General features: G+C 52.6%; 1 protein-coding gene across 1 annotated transcript in view; it reads left to right on the plus strand.

The window, feature by feature from the left end:
* The first annotated feature begins 515 nt into the window (after positions 1-515).
* The window catches only part of lman2 (lectin, mannose-binding 2), a 54,156-nt gene continuing 33,773 nt past the window's right edge, over positions 516-20,898 (plus strand). Inside the window, exons 1-2 of the mRNA XM_072591098.1 lie at positions 516-774; positions 20,116-20,234. Of these exons, the coding sequence (XP_072447199.1) occupies positions 579-774; positions 20,116-20,234 (315 nt within the window). The 5' untranslated portion in view covers positions 516-578. The remainder of the gene's footprint in view (positions 775-20,115; positions 20,235-20,898) is intronic.

Raw genomic sequence — 20,898 nt, forward strand, 5'->3', positions numbered from 1 at the left:
ACCCACAGGAAGCTGTTGGAGCCAGTTGATTAGATCCAGTCAAGAGGGAGCTGGAGGCTTGTGGTGGAAGGGATCCAGGGTCAGGGTGGGAATGGGATCCTGATCATATTGAATGGTAGTGCAGGCTCTGGGGCCTACTCAGGCACCTATTTCCCATATTTCCACATAGACTGCGTGCACAGCAGCACCCTCCCCTGTGTCTCTTTGAACACCGACCTTTGACCTGTGCACCAGGCAACACGCTGACGTCTGGGGCGAAGCCTGAGTTGCTCTTTGCTGATTGGGCGCGCCTTGTGCAGCACGACTGGGCCCCTCCGGGTGGGACCCCGCTGAAGACTCTCGCCGGGAACACCAGCCCGCCCCAACCGAGAGCGGCACCGCGCAGCCTCAGTCTGTGCGTCACCATTACCGTGCGTCACCATTACTGGCCCCACCCCCCCCCCCCACACCTCCCGAGGTCGAGCGGGCGGTGTCTGGTTGGAGAGGAAGTGTGTTCCACAATCCGCTTCCCCCGCCTCGATCCCTGGTTCCGGGGTGACCCTGGAAACGGAGCACCACCGGAAGTGAGCGTGGAGAAGATGGCGGCGGGTGTGTTCGGCGCTCGGATCGGGCGGGGAGAGCGGACCTCGGCTCGGACGCGGCCCGCGCTCGGCAGTTGGGTCCTGCTCTTCCTGCCCTACCTCGGACTCGGGCTGGTGCCGTCCGCCGCTGACATGACGGACGGCAACAGCGAGCACCTGAAGCGGGAGCACAGCCTGATGAAGCCGTATCAGGGTGAGTGCAGGGGCACGGCCGCGGGAGGGATTCCCGCCCCGGGACCGGAGTCTCAGGGTTAAATCAACCCGCCCACTCCCCCCCTCCCTCCCCTCCCCTCCCTCCCCTCCCCCCCTCCCCCTCCCCTCCCCCCCCTCCCCTCCCCCCTCCCCCTCCCCTCCCCCCCCTCCCCCCCCCCCTCCCCCCCCTCCCCTCCTCCCCACCTCCCCTTCCTCCCCTCCCCTCCCTCCCTCCCCCCCCTCCCTCCCTCCCTCCCCTCCCTCCCCCCCCGTCCCCTCCCCCCCCCCCCTCCCCTCCCTCCCCCCCCCCCCCCTCCCTCCCCCCCCTCCCCCCCCCCCCCTCCCTCCCCCCCCCTCCCCCCCCCCTCCCTCCCCTCCCTCCCCCCCCCTCCCTCCCCCCCCCTCCCCTCCCTCCCCCCCCCTCCCCTCCCTCCCCCCCCCTCCCCTCCCCCCCCTCCCCTCCCTCCCCTCCCCTCCCTCCCTCCCCTCCCTCCCCCCCCCTCCCTCCCCTCCCCCCCTCCCTCCCCTCCCCCCTCCCTCCCCCCTCCTCCCTCCCTCCCTCCCTCCCCTCCCTCCCCCCCCATCACTCCCTCCCTCCCTCCCCCATCACCTCCCTCCCTCCCTCCCCCCATCACTCCCTCCCTCCCTCCCCCCCCATCACTCCTCCCTCCCTCCCCCATCACTCCCTCCCTCCCTCCCCCATCACTCCCTCCCTCCCTCCCTCCCCCCCCATCACTCCCTCCCTCCCTCCCCCCCCATCACTCCCTCCCTCCCTCCCCATCACTCCCTCCCTCCCTCCCCCCCCATCACTCCCTCCCTCCCTCCCCCCCCATCACTCCCTCCCTCCCTCCCCCCCATCACTCCCTCCCTCCCCCCCCCCCATCACTCCCTCCCTCCCCCCCCATCACTCCCTCCCTCCCCCCCCCATCACTCCCTCCCTCCCCCCCCCCCCATCACTCCCTCCCTCCCCCCCCCCCCATCACTCCCTCCCTCCCCCCCCCATCACTCCCTCCCTCCTCCCCCATCACTCCCTCCCTCCCTCCCCCCCCATCACTCCCTCCCTCCCTCCCCCATCACTCCCTCCTCCCTCCCCCATCACTCCCTCCCCTCCCTCCCCCCCATCACTCCCTCCCTCCCTCCCCCCCCATCACTCCCTCCCTCCCTGCCCCCCATCACTCCCTCCCTCCCTGCCCCCCCATCACTCCCTCCCTCCCCCCCTCCCCCCCTCCCCCCCTCCCCCCCCATCACTCCCTCCCTCCCTCCCCCCCCCCCCATCACTCCCTCCCTCCCCATCACTCCCTCCCTCCCTCCCCCCCATCACTCCCTCCCTCCCCCCCATCACTCCCTCCCTCCCTCCCCCCCATCACTCCCTCCCTCCCTCCCCCCCATCACTCCCTCCCTCCCTCCCCCCCATCACTCCCTCCCTCCCTCCCCCCATCACTCCCTCCCTCCCTCCCCCCCATCACTCCCTCCCTCCCTCCCCCCCATCACTCCCTCCCTCCCTCCCCCCCATCACTCCCTCCCTCCCTCCCCCCATCACTCCCTCCCTCCCTCCCTCCCCCCCCTCCCTCCCCCCCCCCCTCCCTCCCCCCCTCCCTCCCCCCCTCCCTCCCCCCCTCCCTCCCCCCTCCCTCCCTCCCTCCCTCCCCCCCTCCCCCCCTCCCTCCCCCCCTCCCCCCCCCCTCCCTCCCCCCCTCCCTCCCCCCCTCCCTCCCCCCCTCCCTCCCTCCCCCCCTCCCTCCCTCCCCCCCTCCCCCCCTCCCTCCCTCCCTCCCTCCCTCCCCCCCTCCCTCCCTCCCCCCCTCCCTCCCTCCCCCCCTCCCTCCCCCCCTCCCTCCCTCCCCCCTCCCTCCCTCCCCCCCTCCCTCCCTCCCCCCCTCCCATCACTCCCTCCCTCCCATCACTCCTCCCTCCCATCACTCCCTCCCTCCCATCACTCCCTCCCTCCCCCCCATCACTCCCATCACTCCCTCCCTCCCCCCCATCACTCCCATCACTCCCTCCCCCCCATCACTCCCATCACTCCCTCCCCCCCATCACTCCCATCACTCCCTCCCCCCCATCACTCCCATCACTCCCTCCCCCCCATCACTCCATCACTCCCTCCCCCCCATCACTCCCATCACTCCCTCCCCCCCATCACTCCCATCACTCCTCCCCCCCCATCACTCCCATCACTCCCTCCCCCCCATCACTCCCATCACTCCCTCCCCCCCATCACTCCCATCACTCCCTCCCCCCCATCACTCCCATCACTCCCTCCCTCCCTCCCCCCCATCACTCCCTCCCTCCCCCCCCCCCATCACTCCCTCCCTCCCCCCCCCCATCACTCCCTCCCTCCCCCCCCCCATCACTCCCTCCCTCCCCCCCCCCCATCACTCCCTCCCTCCCCCCCCCCATCACTCCCTCCCTCCCCCCCCCCCCATCACTCCCTCCCTCCCTCCCTCCCCCCCATCACTCCCTCCCTCCCTCCCCCCCATCACTCCCTCCCTCCCCCCCATCACTCCCTCCCTCCCCCCCATCACTCCCTCCCTCCCCCCCCCCCCTCACTCCCTCCCTCCCTCCCCCCCCATCACTCCCTCCCTCCCTCCCCCCCATCACTCCCTCCCTCCCCCCCATCACTCCCTCCCTCCCTCCCCCCCATCACTCCCTCCCTCCCTCCCCCCCATCACTCCCTCCCTCCCTCCCCCCCATCACTCCCTCCCTCCCTCCCCCCCATCACTCCCTCCCTCCCTCCCCCCCATCACCCTCCCTCCCTCCCCCCATCACTCCTCCCTCCCCATCACTCCCTCCCTCCCTCCCTCCCTCCCCATCACTCCCTCCCTCCCTCCCTCCCCCCCATCCCTCCCTCCCTCCCCCCCATCCCTCCCTCCCTCCCTCCCTCCCTCCCCCCCATCCCTCCCTCCCTCCCTCCCCCCCCCCATCCCTCCCTCCCTCCCTCCCCCCCATCCCTCCCTCCCTCCCTCCCCCCCATCCCTCCCTCCCTCCCTCCCCCCCATCCCTCCCTCCCTCCTCCCCCCCATCACTCCCTCCCTCCCTCCCCCCCATCACTCCCTCCCCCCCTCCCCCCCTCCCCCCCTCCCCCCCTCCCCCCCTCCCCCCCTCCCCCCCTCCCCCCCCTCCCCCCCATCACTCCCTCCCCCCCATCACTCCCTCCCCCCCCATCACTCCCTCCCTCCCATCACTCCCTCCCTCCCTCCCCCCCATCACTCCCTCCCTCCCTCCCCCCCATCACTCCCTCCCTCCCACCCCCCCATCACTCCCTCCCTCCCTCCCCCCCATCACTCCCTCCCTCCCTCCCCCCCATCACTCCCTCCCTCCCTCCCCCCCATCACTCCCTCCCTCCCTCCCTCCCCCCCATCACTCCCTCCCTCCCTCCCCCCCATCACTCCCTCCCTCCCTCCCCCCCCATCACTCCCTCCCTCCCTCCCCCCCATCACTCCCTCCCTCCCTCCCCCCCCATCACTCCCTCCCTCCCCCCCCCATCACTCCCTCACTCCCTCCCCCCCCATCACTCCCTCCCTCCCATCACTCCCTCCCTCCCTCCCCCCCCATCACTCCCTCCCTCTCTCCCCCCCCATCACTCCCTCCCTCTCTCCCCCCCCATCACTCCCTCCCTCTCTCCCCCCCCATCACTCCCTCCCTCCCTCCCCCCATCACTCCCTCCCTCCCCCCCCATCACTCCCTCCCTCCCCCCCCATCACTCCCTCCCTCCCCCCCATCACTCCCTCCCTCCCCCCCATCACTCCCTCCTCCCCCCCATCACTCCATCCCTCCCTCCCCCCCATCACTCCCTCCCTCCCTCCCCCCCCATCACTCCCTCCCTCCCTCCCCCCATCACTCCCTCCCTCCCTCCCCCCCATCCCTCCCTCCCTCCCCCCCATCCCTCCCTCCCTCCCCCCCATCACTCCCTCCCTCCCCCCCCATCACTCCCTCCCTCCCTCCCCCCCATCACTCCCTCCCTCCCTCCCCCCCATCACTCCCTCCCTCCCTCCCCCCCCATCACTCCCTCCCTCCCTCCCCCCCATCACTCCCTCCCTCCCCCCCATCACTCCCTCCCTCCCCCCCATCACTCCCTCCCTCCCTCCCCCCCATCACTCCTCCCTCCCTCCCCCCCCATCACTCCCTCCCTCCCTCCCCCCCATCACTCCCTCCCTCCCTCCCCCCCATCACTCCCTCCCTCCCTCCCCCCCATCACTCCCTCCCTCCCCCCCATCACTCCCTCCCTCCCCCCCATCACTCCCTCCCTCCCTCCCCCCATCACTCCCTCCCTCCCTCCCCCCCATCACTCCCTCCCTCCCTCCCCCCCATCACTCCCTCCCTCCCCCCCATCACTCCCTCACTCCCTCCCTCCCATCACTCCCTCACTCCCATCCATCACTCCCTCCCTCCCTCCCCCCCCCATCACTCCCTCCCTCCCTCCCCCCCCCATCACTCCCTCCCTCCCTCCCCCCCCCCCCCCATCACTCCCTCCCTCCCTCCCCCCCCATCACTCCCTCCCTCCCTCCCCCCCATCACTCTCTCCCTCCCTCCCCCCCATCACTCTCCCTCCCTCCCCCCCATCACTCTCTCCCTCCCTCCCCCCCATCACTCTCTCCCTCCCTCCCCCCCATCACTCTCTCCCTCCCTCCCCCCATCACTCTCTCCCTCCCTCCCCCCCCATCACTCTCTCCCTCCCTCCCCCCCCATCACTCTCTCCCTCCCTCCCCCCCCCATCACTCTCTCCCTCCCTCCCCCCCCATCACTCTCTCCCTCCCTCCCCCCCCATCACTCTCTCCCTCCCTCCCCCCACATCACTCTCTCCCTCCCTCCCCCCCATCACTCTCTCCCTCCCTCCCCCCCCATCACTCTCTCCCTCCCTCCCCCCCCATCACTCTCTCCCTCCCTCCCATCACACTCTCCCTCCCTCCCCCCCATCACTCCCTCCCTCCCTCCCCCCCATCACTCCCTCCCTCCCTCCCCCCATTACTCCCTCCCTCCCCCCCCATTACTCCCTCCCTCCCTCCCCCCCATCACTCCCTCCCTCCCTCCCCCCCATCACTCCCTCCCTCCCTCCCCCCCATCCCTCCCTCCCTCCCCCCCATCCCTCCCTCCCTCCCCCCCATCACTCCCTCCCTCCCTCCCCCCATCACTCCCTCCCTCCCTCCCCCCCATCCCTCCCTCCCCCCCATCCCTCCCTCCCCCCCATCCCTCCCTCCCTCCCTCCCTCCCTCCCTCCCTCCCATCACTCCCTCCCTCCCTCCCATCACTCCCTCCCTCCCTCCCCCCCATCACTCCCTCCCTCCCTCCCTCCCCCCCATCACTCCCTCCCTCCCTCCCCCCCATCACTCCCTCCCTCCCTCCCATCACTCCCTCCCTCCCTCCCCCCCATCACTCCCTCCCTCCCTCCCCCCCATCACTCCCTCCCTCCCTCCCCCCCATCACTCCCTCCCTCCCTCCCATCACTCCCTCCCTCCCTCCCCCCCATCACTCCCTCCCTCCCTCCCCCCATCACTCCCTCCCTCCCTCCCCCCCATCACTCCCTCCCTCCCTCCCCCCCATCACTCCCTCCCTCCCTCCCCCCCATCACTCCCTCCCTCCCCCCCATCACTCCCTCCCTCCCTCCCCCCCATCACTCCCTCCCTCCCTCCCCCCATCACTCCCTCCCTCCCTCCCCCCCATCACTCCCTCCCTCCCTCCCCCCCATCACTCCCTCCCTCCCTCCCCCCCATCACTCCCTCCCTCGCTCCCCCCCATCACTCCCTCCCTCGCTCCCCCCCATCACTCCCTCCCTCGCTCCCCCCCATCACTCCCTCCCTCGCTCCCCCCCATCACTCCCTCCCTCCCTCCCCCCCATCACTCCCTCCCTCCCTCCCCCCCATCACTCCCTCCCTCCCTCCCCCCCATCACTCCCTCCCTCCCTCCCCCCCATCACTCCCTCCCTCCCTCCCCCCCATCACTCCCTCCCTCCCTCCCCCCCATCACTCCCTCCCTCCCTCCCCCCCATCACTCCCTCCCTCCCTCCCCCCCATCACTCCCTCCCTCCCTCCCCCCCATCACTCCCTCCCTCCCCCCCATCACTCCCTCCCTCCCTCCCCCCCATCACTCCCTCCCTCCCTCCCCCCCATCACTCCCTCCCTCCCATCACTCCCTCCCTCCCTCCCCCCCATCACTCCCTCCCTCCCTCCCCTCCATCACTCCCTCCCTCCCTCCCCTCCATCACTCCCTCCCTCCCTCCCCCCCATCACTCCCTCCCTCCCTCCCCCCCATCACTCCCTCCCTCCCTCCCCCCCATCACTCCCTCCCTCCCTCCCCCCCATCACTCCCTCCCTCCCTCCCCCCCATCACTCCCTCCCTCCCTCCCTCCCTCCCTCCCTCCCCCCCATCACTCCCTCCCTCCCTCCCCCCCATCACTCCCTCCCTCCCTCCCTCCCTCCCCCCCATCACTCCCTCCCTCCCTCCCTCCCTCCCCCCCATCACTCCCTCCCTCCCTCCCTCCCTCCCCCCCATCACTCCCTCCCTCCCTCCCCCCCATCACTCCCTCCCTCCCTCCCCCCCATCACTCCCTCCCTCCCTCCCCCCCATCACTCCCTCCCTCCCTCCCCCCCATCACTCCCTCCCTCCCTCCCCCCCATCACTCCCTCCCTCCCTCCCCCCCATCACTCCCTCCCTCCCTCCCCCCCATCACTCCCTCCCTCCCTCCCCCCCATCACTCCCTCCCTCCCTCCCCCCCATCACTCCCTCCCTCCCTCCCCCCCATCACTCCCTCCCTCCCTCCCCCCCATCACTCCCTCCCTCCCTCCCCCCCATCACTCCCTCCCTCCCTCCCCCCCATCACTCCCTCCATCAGGATCAAATGGTTTAAAACTTTCAGAAAGATCTTCACTCACCTTGCAGTAGGAAATACTCCAGTGAGAGGTCTGACAGTCATTCGGGGGAGGGGGAGAAGTGGGAGAGAGAGAGGAGGAGGAGGAAGGAGGGGTGGAAGGTGGGGGAAGAAGAGAGATCCTTCCATTTGTATGTCATTCCATCACAACTGGTCTTGACACTTTCTGCAACCCGTGACCCCAGCTGTGGGAATTAGGGGGAACCTAAGCGTTCAACAGCTCGCCTTCTGTGCTTTTGAATTTTATTCATGTTCTGTAGAGTCATAGAGATGTACAGCACAGAAACAGACCACGGTCCAACTCGTCCATGCTGACCAGATATCCTAACCTAATCTTGTCTCATTTGCCAACACTTGACCCATATTCCTCCAAACTCTTCCTGTTCGTATGCCTATCCAGATGCCTTTTAAATGCTGCAATTGTCCCAGCCTCTACCATTTCCTCTGGCAACTTTTTCCATACACGCGCCACCCTCTGAAAAAGCTGCCCCTGAGGTTCCTTTTATATCTTTCCCCTTTCACTCTAAACTTTTGCCCTCCAGTTCTGGACTCCCTCAGACCAGGCAAAAGGTTTTGACTATTTATCCTATCCATGCCCCTCATGATTTTATAAACCTTTATAAAGTCACCCCTCAGCCTCTGACACTCCAGGGCAAAACAGCCCTAGCCTATTCAGCCTCTCCCTATAATCTCAAACCCTGCAACCCTGGCAACATCTTTTGTGAATCTTTTCTGAACCCCTTTTTTTAAATAGCAATGTTACTCCACAGTGGTTCCAGGATTAGTCCCTGTTGAAAACCACTTCTCACCTTTCTTGAACACAAATGCACATGTAACCACTGCTAAGTTTTTATTTGGTCAGCTTGCTTCCATTCTGCTCTCTGCTTGTGACACACATTCTGACCTCAGTCACGTGTTCCCTTTCAATTTTGTTCCCACCAATCCTTAGTTTCTCCATAATGCTCTAAATATACACTGTATAATTTTGTTTAACTTCGGTTACAACTGTCCTTCAAAACAAATAGACATTTTGTGCAGAGACACTAATTTTTTTCATAGAGCTGTCCTGGTATACTGCTATCTGTTTTTAACATGAACCAACATACCACAAAGTTTGAGGAAAAAAGTTAAAAATCAGATCTCCAGGTTATATTCCAGCAGGTTTATTTGGAAGTACTAGCTTTCAGAGTACTGCTACTTCAGGTAACTAGTGGGGCAGGAACATAAGACAGAACTTGTAGCAAAAGATGACAGGTCATGCAATTAAAACGATATATTTAACAAACTTATAATGCTGTTAAGACTTTCTTCTTTTAGAATTGATTACAGGTTTCGGTTCATGAATATGTAAATCTCAGTTTCTTTTAAGCCACAGTCTTGAGATAACTTAAGATTTTGTTTTTAAAAAAACTGACCTTCTCTGCTCAGAATGTATTAAAAGGTGAGAGTTCAGAGTCTGTCTGTATCGCCATCTTGAATCAGACTAGTTCTTTTTTCCAAAGTAGGAATTTATAAAATGTTACATAGATTAAATGCCTGCATTGACTGTCTACAGATTTAGCAAAAATAGAATGGACAGAGGAACCTCGATTATCCAAATATCTCTCTCACTCTCTCTCCACACATTCCCTGGAGTTCTACACAGGGGTGTACCCTAAACCCTGCTTCCCCAGATAACCTCTCCAACATTGTCCTGTATGGGATAAAGGTGGAATCTGTCAAAAAGTTGCAGAAAAACATTGTGTGTGTGTTAGTTATTTGGAGACTCACCATCCAAATGGCAGCAGCAGCAATCTTATTGGTGTCTAGTCTGGCTGCCCTGGAGGAGGGGGCAGGGGTAGGGCATGGTTGGGGAGAAGGGAGGTGGTGTTAGATGGGGGAGGGCAGGGTGGGAGCAGACGGTTACGGTGTTCGGGGTTGGGGGACAGGTGGGTGGTGCGGTGTTGGACGAGGTTGGGGGGGGCGCGAGGCGGGGCTTGTGCACGGTGTGCTGCTGCCTCCTCTCCTGAACGGGGAGCAGACTTAACAGAAAACTTTGAGCCCCAGAGGAAAGGCATTGAATCAATTAACTGAATGCTCGAATAATCCATCAATGTAGTGCCTGCACATCTCGTTCGGATAATCAAGGTTCCTCTGTACCTGCAAATGCAAAAACTTACATGTGCAGGAATATGTGAGTGTGCACGTGACTGTTAGCGTTTGTGCATGAGTGTGATGGAATATCTGCCTGTGAGAGTGTGTGGCGGGTGAATGTGTGCGTGCACGTGTCTGAGTGTGTGCCGAGGGTCTGTGTGAGTGTGTATATGTATGCTTGTGTGTATCGTGTAGTGGGGTCACCTGTAGTGTGGCATGAACCCAAGATCCCGGTTGAGGCCATTCTCATGGGTGTTGACCTTGGCCTCTGCTTGGCCGCTCTGCATTATTGCATATCCCAAAGTCCGCCTTGGAGGATGGTCACCCGAAGATCCGAGGCCGAATATCCCTGACTGCTGAAGCGTTCCCTGACTGGGAGGAAACCTCCTTGCCTGGCAATTGTTGCACGGTGCCCATTCACCCATTGTCATAGTGTCTGTTTGGTCTCTGCATGCCTGCAATGTACGAGATAGACAATGTTGGCAGAGTCATACGAGTACCAGCTGTGTACATGAGTGGTGTCTCTGCGTGTAATGGTGCTATCCATGTCGACATTTGGAACAGTTTGCTGCGAGCAATGGCCTGTTTAAGATTTGGTGGTTGTTTCAAGGCGAGAAGTGGAGGCATAGGGAAAGTTCTGCAGCAAACTGCTCAGCCTACAGGATAACATCGATTACAACACCTTACAATCCTGTTATGGCAACCACGGGAAGACTTGTCAGTGTCGACATGGATGCCACCGTTACACGTGGGGACACCACCCAGCAACGGGGCAGGTACTCATGTGACCCAGCCAATGTTGCCTATCTCGTACGCTGCAGGCAAGGATACAATGTACCATTTGAGGCATGGTACATTGGTGTGACTAAGCAGACGCTCCGATTAACGGATGAATTTACACCATGCAACAATCGCCAGACTGGGGTGTTCCCTCCCAGACGGGGAACGCTGCAGCAGTCAGGGAGATTCGGTCTCTGATCTTCGGGTGACCATCCTCCAAGGTGGACTTCAGGATATGCAACAACATAGTGGCTGAGCAGAGGCTAATAACCAAGTTCGGTACCCATGAGGATGGCCTCAACTGGGACTGTGGGTTCATGTCACACTACAGGTGACTCCACTGCCCTATAAACTCTTATGCACATTCTCACATGCTCTTACATATTCATGCAGGCCCTCTCTCTCCCGTGCCCTCTCTCAGAAACACATGCTTACACTGACCACGCACTTAGTTTCTCACAAGCTTATAAACCATCACCCGTGCAAACACGTGCTCTCTCGTGTGCACACGTACACTCTGCCTCACATGCATGCACACACAGGTCCATGGGGTAAATTTGCATTTACAGAATTGTATTTGCAGATACGTATTATTTTTGCAAAAAAAGCACAACCTGTAGGGAGTCAATGCAGGCAGTCAATCCATTTAACATTTTATAAATTCCCACTTTGGAAATAGAACCATACTGACTCAAGGCTGGCATACATACAGACAGACTCTAACCTCGCACCTTTTAATACATTCTCTGAGCTGAGATGTCACTTTTTTAAAATATAAAACCTTAAGTTGTCTCAAGAATGTGACATGAAAGAAGTTCTGGGATTTCCATATTAATGAACTGAAACCTGCAATCCATTCTAAAAGATGAAGGACTTAAATTGAATCAACGTATAATGCTGTTATCGTTTTAATTGCATGACACAATGATTTTTTGCTATAAATTCTGTCTTATGATCCTGCCCCACTAGTTATCGAATGAAGGAGCAGTGCTCTGAAAACTAGTACTTCCAAATAAACCTGCTGGGCTATAACCTGGTGTTGTGTGACTTTTAACTTTGCCCACCCCAGTCCAACACTGGCACCTCCACATCAAGCAACAAAGTGGCAATGCTGGCAATGTTGTACAAATGTTTTCACGTCTAGTTTTTGTAACATGTCCAGTCCAAAAATACATCAATTAATGCATATCTTAATGTATCATGAAGACAACAAGATTTGGAAGAAGTCAAAATGATACCAAGACAACTCTGAGAAAGAGAGGCAGAGTCATAGAGATATACAGCATGGAAACAGACCCTTTGCCGACCAGATATCCCAACCCAATCTAGTCCCACCTGCCAGCACCCAGTCCATATCACTCCAAACCCTTCTTATTCATATACACATCCAAATGCCTCTTAAATGTTACAATTGTACCAGCCTCCACCACATCCTCTGGCAGCTCATTCCATGCACATACCACCCTCTGCATGAAAAAGTTGCCCCTTAGGTGTCTTTTATATCTTTCCCCTCTCACTCTAAACCTATGCCCTCTGGTTCTGGACTCCCCGACCCCAGGGAAAAGACTTTGCCTATTTACCCTATTCATGCCCCTCATAACTTTGTAAACCTCTATAAGGTCACCCCTCAGCCTCCGATGCTTCAAGGAAAACAGCCCCAGCCTGTTCCACCTCTCCCTGTAGCTCAGATCCTCCAACCCTGGCAATATCCTTGTAAATCTTTTTCTGAACCCTTTTCAAGTTTCACAACATCTTTCCAATAGGAAGGAGACCAGAATTGCATGCAATATTCCAACAGTGGCCTAACCAATGTCCTGTACAGCCGCAACATGACCTCCTAACTCCTGTACTCACTACGCTGACCAATAAAGGAAAACATACCAAACGCTGCCTTCACTATCCTATCTACCTGCAACTCCACTTTCAAAGAGCTATGAACCTGCACTCCAAGGTCTCTTTGTTCAGCAACACTCCCTAGGACCTTCCCATTAAGTGTATAAGTCCTGCTAAGATTTGCTTTCCCAAAATGCAGCACCTCACATTTATCTGAATTAAACTCCATCAGCCACTTCTCAGCCCATTGGCCCATCTGGTCAAGATCCTGTTGTAATCTGAGGTAACCCTCTTCACTGTCCACTACACCTCCAATTTTGGTGTCATCTGAAACTTACGAACTGTCCTTCTTATGCTCGCATCCAAATCATTTATGTAAATTACAGAAGGTAGAGGGCCCAGCACCGATCCTTGTGACACTCCACTGGTCACAGGCCTCCAGTCTGAAAAACAACCCTCCCACCACCACCCTCTGTCTTCTACCTTTGAGCCAGTTCTGTATCCAAATGGCTAGTTCTCCCTGTATTCCATGAGATCTAACTTGTTAATCAGTCTCCCATGGGGAACCTTGTCGAACGCCTTACTGAAGTCCATATAGATCACATCTACTGCTCTGCCCTCATCAATCTTCTTTGTTACATCTTCAAAAAAACTCTAGTCAAGTTTGTGAGACATGATTTCCCACGCACAAAGCCATGTTGACTATCCCTAATCAGTCCTTGCCTTTCCAAATACATGTACATCCTGTCCCTCAGGATTCCCTTCAACAACTTGCCCACCACCGAGGTCAGGCTCACCGGTCTATAGTTCCCTGGCTTGTCCTTACCACCCTTCTTAAACAGTGGCACCATGTTTGCCAACCTCCAGTCTTCCGGCACCTCACCTGTGACTATCGATGATACAAATATCTCAGCAAGAGGCCCAGCCATCACTTCTCTAGCTTCCCACAGAGTTCTTGCGTACCCCTGATCAGGTCCTGGGGATTTATCCACTTTTAATCGTTTCAAGACATCCAGCACTTCCTCCTCTGTAATCTGGACATTTTGCAAGATATTGCCATCTATTTCCCTATAGTCTATATCTTCCATATCCTTTTCCACAGTAAATACTGATGCAAAATATTGATTTAGTATCTCCCCCATTTTCTGTGGCTCCACACAAAGGCTGCCTTCCTGATCTTTGAGGGGCCCTATTCTCTCCCCAGTTACCCTTTTGTCCTTAATATATTTGTAAAAACCCTCTGGATTCTCCTTAATTCTATTTACCAAAGCTATCACATATCCCCGTTTTGCCCCCCTGATTTCCCTCTTAAGTATACTCCTACTTTCTTTATATTCTTCTAAGGATTCACTCGATCAATTGATACTTTCACAGTACCTGAACAAACGCTTTTATTTACTCGTACATGAAACTATATCAGCCTTGTATCCTTTAACGTCTCCGCAGAATTTAATGAGATTGATCAAGCATGACATTGCTTTTCGAAATCTATATGGACTGCTTTTATTATATTTTTAAGATGTAAATAAGAAAGCATCTGGAAATTGATGTCAAAAATTAAATGTCTTTCCTCCCATTTAAGAACTTTATTGACTTTGTATCTTGCTTTTTAAATATTGGAATAACGTTATTCATCCATATTGGCTCTGCTATCTCTTCCTCAGTTTCTTTTAAGTACGCATGGATGCTGTCCTCTCGTGCTTAGTTTTATTGTCTGTTTGGGTCGATTAACTATTATCTGTCCCCCATTTCTCACAGATGTATCTATCTATTTTGATTTTTTTCTAATTTTGTTGTCTTAATGATGCATTAAGACATGTATTAATTGATGTATTTTTGGATTTGGCTTATTGAAAAAATTGGATGTGCAAACATTTGTGCAATATAACCAGCATTGTCACTTTTTTCCTTAACTTTGTGCTCTGTTGATTCGTGATTTAAGTTAAAACCAGACAGCAGTACACAAGGATGATGCCATGAAAAAATATATAGTGTTTCATTGCACACAATGTCGGTTTGCTTTGAAGGGTAGTTGCAGCAGAAATTAAACAAAATTATACAATATATATTTACAGAGTGTTATGGAGAAACCAAGGATTGGTGCGAACAAAATTGAAAGGGAAGTAAAACAGGATTGCATATCACATTACAACAGTGACCTCACTTTTTAAAAAAAAAGTAATTTCTTTACTATAAAACTCTTGAAACATCCATTTATCATAGCTGTATAGATGCAATCATTTTTCTTGTATTCCTTTCTCATGTACAGCTAGTGGAAAAAAAAATTAGAATTATTTTGCCTTATGATTGTCTCAAACTTAAATGAAGTGGAAAGATCTTAAGAGTTTTAGCCATATGTTAATTTACAATGTTATTAATGCTGAATGCAGTCCAATTGTCTGTAGTTTACACCTTCATTCATAGGTAAAGTAGGAGTAGGCAAATTGCTCCTTCAGGCCTGCTCTGCCATTCAATATGTTCATGGTTGATCATCCAGCTTGGTACCCTCTTCCTGCTTTTTCCTTATATGCGTTGATCCTATTTGCCCTAAGTCTCAACTGCTTTCTATGGCAGAGAATTCCATGGACTTGCCACACTCTGGGTGAAGAAATTTCTCCTAGGTACTAGATGATAAGTCAGTTAACTACTTGCTAAATTTGTTACATCTTCAACTATTAATTTTGAATTGATTGAAAATGTCTGCAAATGAAAATGATGTCAAAGGTACGTTAATAAGTATGTCAGATTTGCTACAGCTTTTGATGACAAAAAGCACAGGCACAGTTTAAAAAAAGAAACTCAAACCATCTCAGGGAAAAAAAACCCACTAGCCCATCCAATGTGTCCTGCATAAACATGGGAAATATATCATAGAGTATCTTTGAATCCCTATAGTGTGGAAGCTGGCTATTTGCCCTTTGAAGGGCATCCCACCAGACCCCCACCCCAACCCTATCCCTGTAACTCTAGATTTCACCAACCTGCACAACCCTGAACACTGGGCAAATTAGCATGGCCCATCCACCTAACTTGCACATCTTTGGACTGTTGGAAGAAACCAAATTACCTGGAGAAACCGACACAGACACAGAGAGGATATACAAATTCCACAGAGACAGTCTTCCAAGGGTGGAATCAAACCCAGGACTCTGGCATTGTGAGGCAGCAGTGCTGAGCCACCATGCTACTCTAGATGTTATCTCTACTTCTGGTGCCATTTGAAAGCCATCTGATCTTTGTTAACAGTGTAAAAATATATGAACAAAATCCAGATCAGTTCAAGAAAATTAGTACAGATCATTCTGTTATAATGCATGTTTTGTCAATATGAATTCTCTCTAAAGCGCTGGACAAATTGGGGCCGCTATTTCTACAGCGCGAACTTTTACGTGTGTCAGTTGTAACACAATTACAGCACCAACACTATGCGTTTGTTCTAAAGCGAGATTTTTCTATAACACAGGGTTGCACAAAAATGCAACCATCCTGTTATAGAAGAATTTACTGTATGTGAAATTCCTCTCTGGCCCCCTTAGACAATCAAAACTACAACACTGGACTCCTCTTTCCTTAATCACTCTTATTCTACATGAACATATCAACCAAGGTGACCTCTGTCAGCCAGAAACTGATCCAGATTTCATTATTTTAGTGCTCACAGGGAATCAAATTTTGGACTCATGATTTGTTGCCTTTATTTTAGCTAAGGTTTTGTTCTTCATAAGCAGGCTAGGCAAGTCTTGTGTGTTTGCTGATTTCAGGACTTAAACAAACTGGCGGTGATTTTTCAGAATTTGTTGGGCTTGTAATATTCCTTTAGTTTGTTGGAGATTTGTCAGATACAGTGGGCCAAAGTTTTTCATTGAATTGCAAAGTACGGAGGGTGATCGTTTTGCGTGTAACACCTCTGAAAGAGCAGCCTTGTTCGTCAAAATCTCTTCTTTCTCCACCACCCTACAAATTTTTAGTTTTCAAATATTTATCAAGTTTCTTTTGAACATTACTGTTAAATGTGATTCCATAAATCTGAGATTTCTAAATTATAATTTTTTCATCTTTCCTCCCCCTCTTTTGCAATTATCTTAAACCTGACAAGTGACCATCCTGCCAGCAGAAATAGTCTTAACAGCAAGTTTGCATTTCGATACAGCCTTTAATGTCCTGAGCTTTATTAAATAAAATGTGGTGTGACTGTGGAGGGTGACATTCGGACAAGAAATTGAAATCTTGAACAAAGAGATTTTGAAAGAGTGAGACAGAAAGATTTAAGAAGGCATTGTGAGAACTGAGGCAGATGAAGGCATAGCCTCATGCAAGAGGTGGTATGATGGTACCAAGTACATGATTGGATTTGACAACAAGGATGAGATTTTAAAATTTGTGTGTTTTTCAGGCAGACCCAATGTGGGTCAGCGATAGGTGAATGGGATTTCATACGATTGGAACACAGGCAATGGATGTTTGGGAGAGCTCAAGTTGCAAAGTTGCCAGCTTGTCATGAAAACAGTGGTGCAGACAACTGTAGAGGTAACAATGGAATGGGTAAGGGTTTCAGCAACAGATGAGCTAAAGTGGAGTTTGAGAATTTAAGGATGAAGTAAGAGGTCTTGGTGATGGAGAAGACATGGGGTTAGTTACTCCAATCTGGGTGAAATAAGATAGCAAGACTGGAAGATAACTCGTGCTATTCTGTTTTTATATTAAGATGAATTCTGAAGTTTAAGTTGTATTTTAACTGCAGCCATACTTCGTACACTGCTGGTCTTGCTGATGTCTTCTGTTTCTTTTGGGGCAGTCATGCTAATGAACTCATCAGAGTACACTGTGTACAGCGTCCAGCAGATATATTAGAGGATGAAATGATTGGCTGACAGGGAAATCCTGATCTATTTCTTTCAACTTGTACGATATCCACTATTTATTAATTGCTGAAATGCTGAGCCCACTTTGTTGATTTAATAAAAATGCTTTAAGCTGTAGTCTTGATGGTAATAGAAGGGAAAACTCAAGTTTCAGTTTCACTATTTGGTGTGGCCTGGATGTGTTTGCATTTCATGACAGACCATATATGCTGGAGTTGTCAGACCGCTCGTGCTGCAGTGACTATGTGACTGTAGTTTTCTGTGTGCATGACTCATTGTCAGAAAAATATTTCCGATCTTTCTGTCTTCACGTATACTTGTGCTTGGACTATCCCCTAACAGCATGCTTCATTCCTGATCACACAAAGACCAGGTTGGTCATATGTCCAGAGTATTGCATTTGCGCACATTTTCCAGCGTTCACCAAATACTGAGGACTATAGGAGCTTTACTTGATGGGCTTCCCCATTTAAAGCCACTCTTGCCCCATGCTATTTGACAAACAAACAAAGAAGCATGATTGAGAATTGGATGCACCTGGCCTGTAGCTTGGACTGGTCCCTTCCTCTTCAGAAGTGTTGCTTCTGGCTATTTCACAATTATTGCTTTCTCTTCCCTCTGTTTTGTCAAGACAGCTGTTCTCTCACTTATCAGAGACCTGACTGTACTGTACACAGCAGGTGTGTTTATGCTAACCATGTTTGTCATATGCAGTAAATGGTGAAATTAATAGACAGCAGCAAGGAACAGGACACGTACACCAGTTTATGTTGGCATCTTGACTCTCAGTTTCATTAGAAGCTTTTAATATAGCCTTCTATTTCTTTCTCCTTCATGCCCTTTTTTAGCTGCTTAAATGGATCTATGCAAATGATCTCAGCTACTTCCTTTGGCAAATTCCACGTCCTCAAAAAAAATTCCATTTTTTGGATGAATTCAATTATATTTATAACTCCTTGGTTTTAGAGTCTCCATAAATTGAAATGTTTGCTCTGTCAATCTGACTGAACCATTTCATAACTTTATAAAATAACTCTGTTACACGGTGTCGTTTCTAGCATCACACTTAAATCCATTTTCCACTTCCTCTCATGCCTCTCCTGAAGGAATGATGTTACTTTTTCAGTTCTTAAGATTGTGACCAGCTGGTTGAAGTTGCCTGAGATCTGGCTCCCTCTCATAGTTGTTGACATTGCAACCAACTGATGGAAAGTTCATGCATCCGTATTCAACTGTTTGCAATATTATCAACTATGGTCACTCCAGTTTGTAGCGAATGATTTGAGGAGAATGGGAATTCCCCATTCATTAAAATGGTCAGTTCACTGGAATGCATTTGACATCTGAGTACAGTTTGAGGAGAAAATTTGGATCTGCTGTATTCAGCCACCTGAATGAGAGGTGCTATTAGCCGGGCTTTAGTTTTTATAGGCACGCCGAGTACAAGCTGTTTGTTTTCAAAAATCAATAACTAAATTCTTTACCTGGAAGTAATTCTGCTCAACTGGCACCTATATGTTTTTTAGTATATGTTGCTGTAATAGGAATTGTTCAGTCCACTCAGCAGAAGAATACAATCTCTGAACCCACTGGCTGTTCAGTTCTGAATAGTCTTCCTCAAGACGACAATCCGATCTTGTGAAGCTCCGACCAATAATATTGAAATTCACATTCGTGATTGCCAATATAAGTACGATCATTTTAAGTGCTGAGGAACATGCCGAATGATTGAAACATAGCACTTGTGCATTTTGTAAGCAATTAACTAATGGCTAATTTGAGTGGCAGGCCACCTTCTGAGATACAAGGAAATCCTTAAGCTCCAGCCTCATTATCTGGAATAAAAAGATTGTCTTCTTAAAAGAGACAGTAGTCAAGGTCTAGATGCATTGAAATTCAGAAGACTAAGACATGATTCATTTGAGACCTATAATGTTTTCTCGAGACATGACAGAAAATTCCCTGGTCGGGGAATCTGCAAGGTCACGCTTTCAGAATAAGCATTTTGCCCATATCAGACTGTGATGAGTAGAAATTTCTTCACTCGAAGGTTTGTGAACCTTTGGAATTCTCTACCTTGGGTGATTGGGTGAGTACATTCAAGATCACCGGTCAGTAGACATCAGAGTAATACTGGAATCGAGGGATTAAAGTTATAGTGGGGAAAGATGGAGTTGCTGTTGAAAATGAGAGGCTAGGAGGCCAAATGACTGACTCCAGCTCATGTTTTTCACGTTCTTAACCCATCCTACCAAAATTAGAGGTCTGTTTACAAGGTCTGCTGGGAACAGTTTGATAACAGGACAGCCTTACACAAGTGTGCAGTGTTGTTGGTTTGAATGTTTGCCTCTAGAGAATTTGTGCCAGTGAATTGATGTGACAACATTTTGTTCTACAGGTGCTTTGCTGCTGGATTTCATTCCATGTTCCAACATTTGAATTATAAACCCTAACACCCCGTATTGAAATGTTTGCTGGAATCAACCTAGGCATTGGTAGTCTTGGCAGAGCGTCTTTAAAGGATGGACTTCTACTGCTTGTGGAGTTTTTTCTGTTGCTATCTTTCTACCTTTTTTTTCTTTGCCCCTCTTTCTATTATTTCCTTCTCTCTCTCTCTCTCTCTCTCTCTTTTACTGTCAGCCCTCTTCTCATTTTCACAGTACCCACTGCCTCCATTATCTTTCCGCGGCTCTGGCTTCAATCACACTCGGCTCATCTCACGGATTCACTCTTTCTCAATCTTGTAAAGCCGCCTCAACCCAAACTTTGACCACTTTCCTCTTTATTTAGTTCAGGACTACAGGAGATTAATGACACATTCTTATGCGAAGCTCTTTCCTCTATCTAATATTCTTTGCTTCTTCCTTAGGAGTGGGCTCCAGTTCAATGCCTCTGTGGGATTTTAGTGGGAGCACCATGTTGACGGGTCATTATGTCCGCCTTACACCTGATGAGCGCAGTAAAAGTGGATCAATCTGGAATCGAGTGGTAAGTGTGCAGGGTGGTATTAGTAAAGAGTACAGTATAGTCATGATCAACTTGAAATGGTGTGAAATGATTATACTGTACCTCCTTTACCTGAGCTAAGCACTTAGCTTCACGAATCCACCAGTTATTCACCTTTATTATCAAGCACCGTTTTTACTGCACAAAAGTCTTATGTGATGTAGTCTCATTTATTTCGTTTTCTTCTATTTCTCAACTAAGATAAGTTTACAGCACGCGAGCTTGCTATTCAGCCCAAACAGGTTTGTGCTGATGTTTAGCTCCATAACGGCCTTCTCCCACTTCATTTGGCATGTTTAACATGTACATGAAAGGAACAAGATGTGCCCCACCATTAAAAGCAACATTGCTATTTTCTTTATTTATTCTTTGGAGCATTTTCAAGCCTCTGTCAGGGTAGAGATGTTCCTCTTGAATTCCACAATGGATTAAAGTGACTCCCTTATACAAATAGCCTCTAGAATTGAGCTATCCAAAAGTGGAAATCCCTCTTTACATATACATAGAAAGCAGGAATCGTCAGCAGAGCTTTGTCCAGAGGCTCACTGAAGATGTTACCTAGTATGGTGATGAAATGTCTGAAAATGAACATTCCAGCTCAGCGAGCAAACCTACATCCATAACCTCAATCTGAGCTACAGATCTT

This window comes from Chiloscyllium punctatum, chromosome 20 (assembly GCF_047496795.1).
Source record: "Chiloscyllium punctatum isolate Juve2018m chromosome 20, sChiPun1.3, whole genome shotgun sequence".
Taxonomy (NCBI): Eukaryota; Metazoa; Chordata; class Chondrichthyes; order Orectolobiformes; family Hemiscylliidae; genus Chiloscyllium; species Chiloscyllium punctatum.